Source organism: Aphis gossypii, chromosome X (genome assembly GCF_020184175.1).
Source record: "Aphis gossypii isolate Hap1 chromosome X, ASM2018417v2, whole genome shotgun sequence".
Classification (NCBI taxonomy): Eukaryota; Metazoa; Arthropoda; class Insecta; order Hemiptera; family Aphididae; genus Aphis; species Aphis gossypii.
This window is the reverse complement of record NC_065533.1, coordinates 43,901,001-43,908,279: the sequence shown is the minus strand read 5'-3', so window position 1 is coordinate 43,908,279 and position 7,279 is coordinate 43,901,001. Positions and strand designations below refer to the sequence as shown.

At 28.8% G+C, this 7,279-nt stretch overlaps 1 protein-coding gene across 1 annotated transcript; it reads right to left on the bottom strand.

Moving 5' to 3' along the window:
- Positions 1-1,001: 1,001 nt before the first annotated feature.
- On the bottom strand, positions 1,002-2,660 carry LOC126552504 (uncharacterized). The gene is made up of 3 exons (XM_050207214.1): positions 2,453-2,660; positions 1,369-1,735; positions 1,002-1,291 (listed from the first exon to the last, which is right to left on the bottom strand). The coding sequence occupies exons 1-3, from the start codon at positions 2,585-2,587 to the stop codon at positions 1,002-1,004; spliced, it is 792 nt and encodes a 263-aa protein (XP_050063171.1). The 5' UTR covers positions 2,588-2,660.
- Between the last annotated feature and the right edge of the window lie 4,619 nt (positions 2,661-7,279).

Below are 7,279 nucleotides of genomic sequence, written 5' to 3'. Positions count from 1 at the left end.
TTATTTACCAATATTTAGTATGTAATTTGTATGAATTTGTATGACAACTTTCAAAATTTGTGCGGCCTTGATTTTCTCGTTATCAACCAAAAACAATGGGTGGGGCTGGGGTGATGTGATTTCAGCCCCACCCAAGGTTAACATTAAATAATTCATACTCTAACCTACACCATAATTTAGTACGTAATTTGTATGAATTTGTACGACCGTTTTCAAAATTTGTACGATCTTCGTTCGCCGGAAATCGCAAGAACTTAAAAACCGGCGTCACCCCAGCCCCACCCCGCGGACAAATTTTAGCGTTTTCGAATTTTTTCCAGTCCTATGTTTTAGTACGTAATTTGTATGAATTTGTACGACCGTTTTCAAAATTTGTACGATCTTCGTTCGCCGGAAATCGCAAGAACTTAAAAACCGGCGTCACCCCAGCCCCACCCCGCGGACAAATTTTAGCGTTTTCGAATTTTTTCCAGTCCTATGTTTTAGTACGTAATTTGTATGAATTTGTACGACCGTTTTCAAAATTTGTACGATCTTCGTTCGCCGGAAATCGCAAGAACTTAAAAACTGCCTACCTGTTAATATACTAGATAATAGATTGCCTACCTGATAATATATACTACTCGCATTATTCACAAAAACGTATTGCTGTGTCCAGCTAGTAAATTACATATTATTTTATAATAAAAATATTTAATATTATATTACTAACTAATATTGTAACTCACACTAGATTGTACAATTTACATTGATATACGAATTTAATTGTATCATTATCCGTGACGGTTAAAATTAACAAGTATAGCAGTAACGAGTTTTATATTCTCTACATCGTGATTATTACGTATGTCTACATAATACGTAAGATGTATGGTAAAAACTATCTGTAGGTATTAGATTTTGAGAAAAGAACAAATTTAAGGATGAAGTTTTAAAACGTTTATTAGTTTATTACCTAATGAACAATATATGATCCATTACCTTTATATATTGTATAAATATCATATTGTGTAAATTAAAAATTCGCAAGGTACTCGTGTATTAGATTTGACTGGCATTGGTTTGGATTTCATGTCATCATAAAGTTCCCAGTTTTGTATGTGGTTCCGCTTGCAGTATGATTGATAATGTCCAACACTATTTCTCAATCTACTCAACCCGTGTCTGTGTGAACATATACCCCTCAGTTCATACTTAATGTTGTTTATTGTTAACACTGGAGGTACATCGTCTAAACATACGTTGACCTGTTGTGCAACTTCAGCACTGTAATCCTTGTCGACTGCATCTTCTGAAGTGTAATTAAATAATCATTTATAATTAACTAAGTAATAAATAGGTATAAAATTTATTGTAACTATAACATACCTTCCCAATTAAGGAGTTCAATAAATAGATGGATCGGTGAAGCAATTGGATGAATAGTTTTTAATCCTTTACATGTTTCCCCTTTTGTATCAACATGATGACATGTGGAATTTTCGCTTAATAATCTGTTTCCTATATCTTCCTCAAGCGAATTTAAATTACCATTTGTAATATTCAGTGTTATATATGGCACAGGTATTGGACATTTAGTTGTTTTATTACAAGTGGATATAGTGCAGTTTATATTGTCCAATACTGTAGGAAACTCTATCAATAATTGTTTGAAAACATTTCCTACTGTTGTGTCACATACTGCCAATGTTGTATTATATTCCAAATATTCCATTCTAGGTTTTAAGTATTTTATCTATAAATATAAATATATGAGTGAATTAATAATTATTTTATTTTCAGTATACGTATTATATAAAAAAATTATTAATTGATTGATTATTTAATATATTAACTTAATTAATGTGTTTGAATGTAATTTTTTTATAAACAATTAATTGTAAATAACATTAAATTGATTTTTTCAAAAAATTGACTTTTTTAGGAAATTATGTAAAAGTCAGACCTAAGTGTACATATTTGTAAATCAGTGGTTCCCCCTCCTTAAATTAGAGCTTAGACGGCATTTTTATATTGTTATACAAAATTTATACAAAATAATTTTATATTGGTATAAAATAAAATATAAATCAACTTAATAAATATAATAATATATAATATTATATTTTATTAATAATATAATGTTGTAATTTTTAATACAATTTTATACATATTTATATATTAAATAATAAAATATTATAAGTAAAATTAATTTATTGTTTTCATTTTAGTGATTGTAAAATGGCATAATTATTTTAACAACAACATTTTCGTTATTTCATTATTATAATATATCACTATACTCCCCCCGTGCAGTGTTTAAATTTCCCTTATTCGGAAACAACTTTTTTAAAGTTTAAATAATATTAAAATTACATACCTAACAATTTTTTTTTTAATTTTTTGTCAGACACTTTAGTAAGTTATAATTTTCGTCATTGTTTTATTATTTAATTATATAATAAAGAATTACCATAATTTCTGCTCTGTTCGAATATGTCTTAGCTGAAATCCCATTCTTGACTATTTCAGCAATGAATTTAAGGAACATACTATTTGAGCTATCGACCACAGTGTTATAATTAATACTATCACAGTATGCAACCATTAATATCGACGCAGCTGAATCAAACGCACAAGTGTTACTTAGTATTATCTTACCATAATCCTTAATTGAACAACTTTTTATTCCTCAGCCCGAGAACCATTTTTTAAAATAGGTAAAGTTTTCATTTTTTTTAAATTATTTAATTCCAGATATTTAAGATGAGGATTGGGTTTAGATAAGACCGTATTCTCTTTTTATTCGTAGATTTTTTATTCCAACTTTCAGTACTTTTATTTTCTTTTGTCAATTCATCAACAAAGAGGACATCATTAGAGCATTTTAAGCATATAATGAATGTTCCACTACCACTCTGTCCAGGTCTAGTAACTGAGCAGGTAGACAATGTATGAACTGGATCTTCACAGACGGCACATTTTTGAGACTTATCTGTTGGAAAGTCACCTACTGAACATAACGGGCATTTTTTGGTTTTGTTTGTTGCATTGAAGTCGGTAGATATACTTTCAATATAATTATCAACTTTCTTTTCATAATTATCTTTTACCGGTATCTTCTTTTTGTAATTAGGACTTTCTAAACTATCATTTTCTACACATTTTAGTATGGAATCACTATCCATATTAATCGTGGATGTATTTGAATCATATTCTCCGTAATGATGCGAGTTCTCATCAGAATGACTATCTGTAAAATATGTTGGTGAACTTATTTTAATCGCGGGGCTCTCTTCGTAAAATTTTAGTGATATTTCTTTATTGGAATTAGTATCAGAATAATATCTTGGTGAACTTATTTTCGTTAGACTTTCTGCATATTGTGGTGATTTTTGTTCGCCGGAATTTGCATAATGTAAACTTTCTTTATTAGTGTCAATTTCTACATTAAGTCCAGAACCGTCTTTGTTGAATTGGCTTTGGTTATTATGATTAATTTCTGTGTCTTTTAATAAACAACCACTTGACTTTAATAGGGACATGCCACGGAGCGAAGATATATGATTTTCTAAAAACAATTCAATATCCGTGGGTAGTGAAATATTTTTAAACGTAACATTCTTTAATTTTTTAAAGCTTGATTCGACGGCTGCAGAACTCACCGTTTCATCTCCATAACCAAAAATGGGTACCATTATAGCCGACCATAAAGGCACTAGCTTCATACATTTTATTATATATGGAACTAGTTCAGGTAAATATAGAGGGTTTATATTATCTCCGGTTTGTAAAAAAGATTTACTCTTATCATAAATTTGTTCAACAAGTTTTTGAAATGGATTATTTAAACTTCCTAAAGCTTCATTCAAATTTTCCTGTGATTGTACTATATATATGTCTTCGTCGTTTTCCGGATCTAATACTGTTTCTAATACACTTTCATTATCCATTAAACCAGTTGCACTAACAAAGATAATTTTTTGTTTGTGAATTTGCATGGAGTATTTTCTCTGGTTATTTTGTCAGTACCATCTGTTTCATTTGTAAGTACAATGAAGAGACTTAACAACAGAGAACACATCGATTCTAGACATTGACTCTTTATTAACATACAAAATGACCGGAGTATAACCTCTCTAACTCTTCTTGCTACAGTTTTGAGTGGTGGCCATTTGGTAATTAATTTTAAAAAATGAGCAATATCTGTCCTTACGAAACATCTAGGAATCCAGTGTTTGTTAGCTGGAAGATTGTTCACAATTAAATCGGCACAAGCATTAATATAATCTTGGAGAGAGGAGTACTGAGTAAAACATTGTACCACTGCCGATAGTATTGCCAATGACTGATCGCATACCGTTGTTTTTGGCAACGGCACATCACTTTTTTTCCAATTAGCAAGCCAATTAAAAATTGCAACATTACTATGTCTTTCACTAAGCATATTACTGATGGTAAAACTAAATTCATTTTTCTGATCATAAACCAAAGCTTCATAAAGAAATATATACTTTGTTTTTTCATTATCATATTTTTTAAAATTCGAAACTACAGAACCAGTTGCATCTAAAATAATTTGTGGATACTTAGATTCACGTGCATAATTTCTGTATAAGTGAATCTGCTCTCCAGTATGGTAATGCACGAAAAATGGATCGAGACCTATGTCATTAATTACAGTTTTAAATTCAATTTCAGTTTTCATAATACATATAGCGGTCAATTTGTCTGAATGTCTTTGATTATTTAAGCGTTGGCGTCTTTTTAAATTTCTCAAAACATGTCCAGTTGGAATTATAGCTGGTTCATGATCACCTAAGTATAAATAAAAAAAGCGGGTAAGTGAGTATCGCTCTGCTGTACATTAAGGGGTGGGGTGGACTTCGGACTAGGTAGGTTAAATTTGAATGCAATGATAGGTATTATTGTATACGAAAAACGATTCTGAACGGAGATGATTTGTCAGTCTAGGATATATTATACTTAAATATTGTCATATATTCTATTTTGAAACAAATTCAAACATTTAAGTAAAAGTTTGAAGATCTTACGTTTAGTAATTTTTTAAAAATAACAAAAATCGAAAATTATTTATTAGTAAAACGTTATTTTACACGTGTATTTTTGATTTCAAATTAAAATTAAAACTTTAAACACTCGTAAAATTGTTTAAATTGAATAATCCTCAAATTTTTAGATTTTGAACGAAGTGAAGAATGTATTGATTTTACAATGATGTGTGTTTTTTTTTTTTTGTGTCTGTGTACAGCATAACTAGTCGAAATAATTCTACAATTTCAAACTATGGGGGTGGTTTCCGATGTAAAAGTGAATATCCTTGGTGCATTATAGAGGTCAAAAGTTAACATTTTCCAACAGTTTTCAAAAAAATCGAGAGAAAAAAATTATAAGAATACATAGGCACAATTTTTTTTATAAGCATTTGAAGTTCAAATATTGACAAGAATTCGTCAAAATCATGAATATTTGCAAATTATTTTGTAGGTATAATTCATAAAAATATTTTTGTATAAGTATCTAAGAGTTGAAAATTTAATACAAGGTTTTTCATAAGTTTAGCTTACAATAATTATTATAAAATAACTTAAATTTTGACTTCCTGAATGTACCTTGATGCTGCGTTACCCAAACAGTGATGACAAACACAAAATAAAACATTCATGGCTCCGCACGGAGTTTAATACTCACAAAAAATTACGATTGTTTTATTATTCCTAATATGGTACAAATATGTTAAAAGCATATAAATATATCTGATATTATCTAATCTAAATAATATGCAAACAATTTAAAAATTCTGATTTTGATCAACTGTATTTAACATTTATTTAAAGTTGAAACTAAGTAAACCTTATTTTTTAAATAATTCTATACTTCATAGTTGATATAATTTTTTTTTATCACCAGGCAATTGTATTTGAATTTTCGGTACTTACCTGTTTTCATTAGACGTACGGCTTCCTTTTCTCTGTATGTCTCGCACGAAATCCCTTGTTCTACTATAGACGATAACGCTTTTTCTATAACAGGACCTATCATACGTCGTTTTTTAGTAGCTTTATGCAGTTCATTGAAATTCCCAACATATGTACATTGCATAAGTACTCTATAATAATATATTATAAAATATTTTCTTCATATTCTTTAAGTTAATATTACCTAGAATTTTCTGGTGGTTTTTCAGATACTATTCCTTTAAAATAGGATCCACAATCAGAACACCGCCCAACAACAGACACATAATTTTCACCATTTGGTGACACTTTCGCTCGGTGAAATGAAAGGCAGCATGGTAATTGCGTGTGTATCCAAAAATGTTCTGCAATTAATGGTGTCCATGTGTTTTTGGGTAAAACTTCATAGGTTTTAAAACGCTGAAGAGGTCGTTTTTTATCCATAAAATTATATTTAACCCGTTGTGGTGAATTGTCTTCCATTCGTCAGATGAGAATGTAATAACAAATTTTTTATTTGCAAAATCTTCGTCACTATCCAATTCGTCAATAGACTCGGAATCTATAATATAGAGTCAGTTTATATAACTAAAAATGCATGGAATACACAAATTACATTTGAATTGAAACTGAACTAACCATCATTATCGTCTAAATTATTGAGTATATCATTTTTGGGTAATACTACATCTGGTGTTTTAATTGGCGTCAAGCCGAGTTTTTCTTTTATTCCATGGTATCCTTTGTAAACAAATACATGCAGAGCATTGTTGGACATTCGATTATTTAATTCAAAACTTATATCCTGCCATACGTGGTTTGTAGCTACAACTACTTCTAATAAAAAATACAACAATAAAATTAGTAAAGTTAAATATTGTTATTAAGACTATTATTAATGTGTGTCAACATTTAAACTTTAAATGATTATAAAACGAAAAAGTGCATAATATGTATTTTTAATATTTTTCAAATTATATAAAATATATATCAGAAGTATTGTATAACATTTTCACGCTATTTTACCCAACAAAAAAATTTTATTGACATTTATAGAAAAAATTAAAATTGAAAATGTCCGTAAACACCTCAAAAGTCAAAATATTTTGAAAATGTTATCAAGTATAATATATGAATTGATAAAATAAACATATGATGTAAATTTCAATTATCTAAGCTTCTTTGTTATTGAACTACAACAAAAAGTCAAAAATATAGATGAAAATTCGTTAATTTACCGATGAAAATCCAACATCATGAAAATGTTAAATTCAAACAGTCATAAAAAATCAATATTACTTTCTGGTAAACTTTTAGATTCT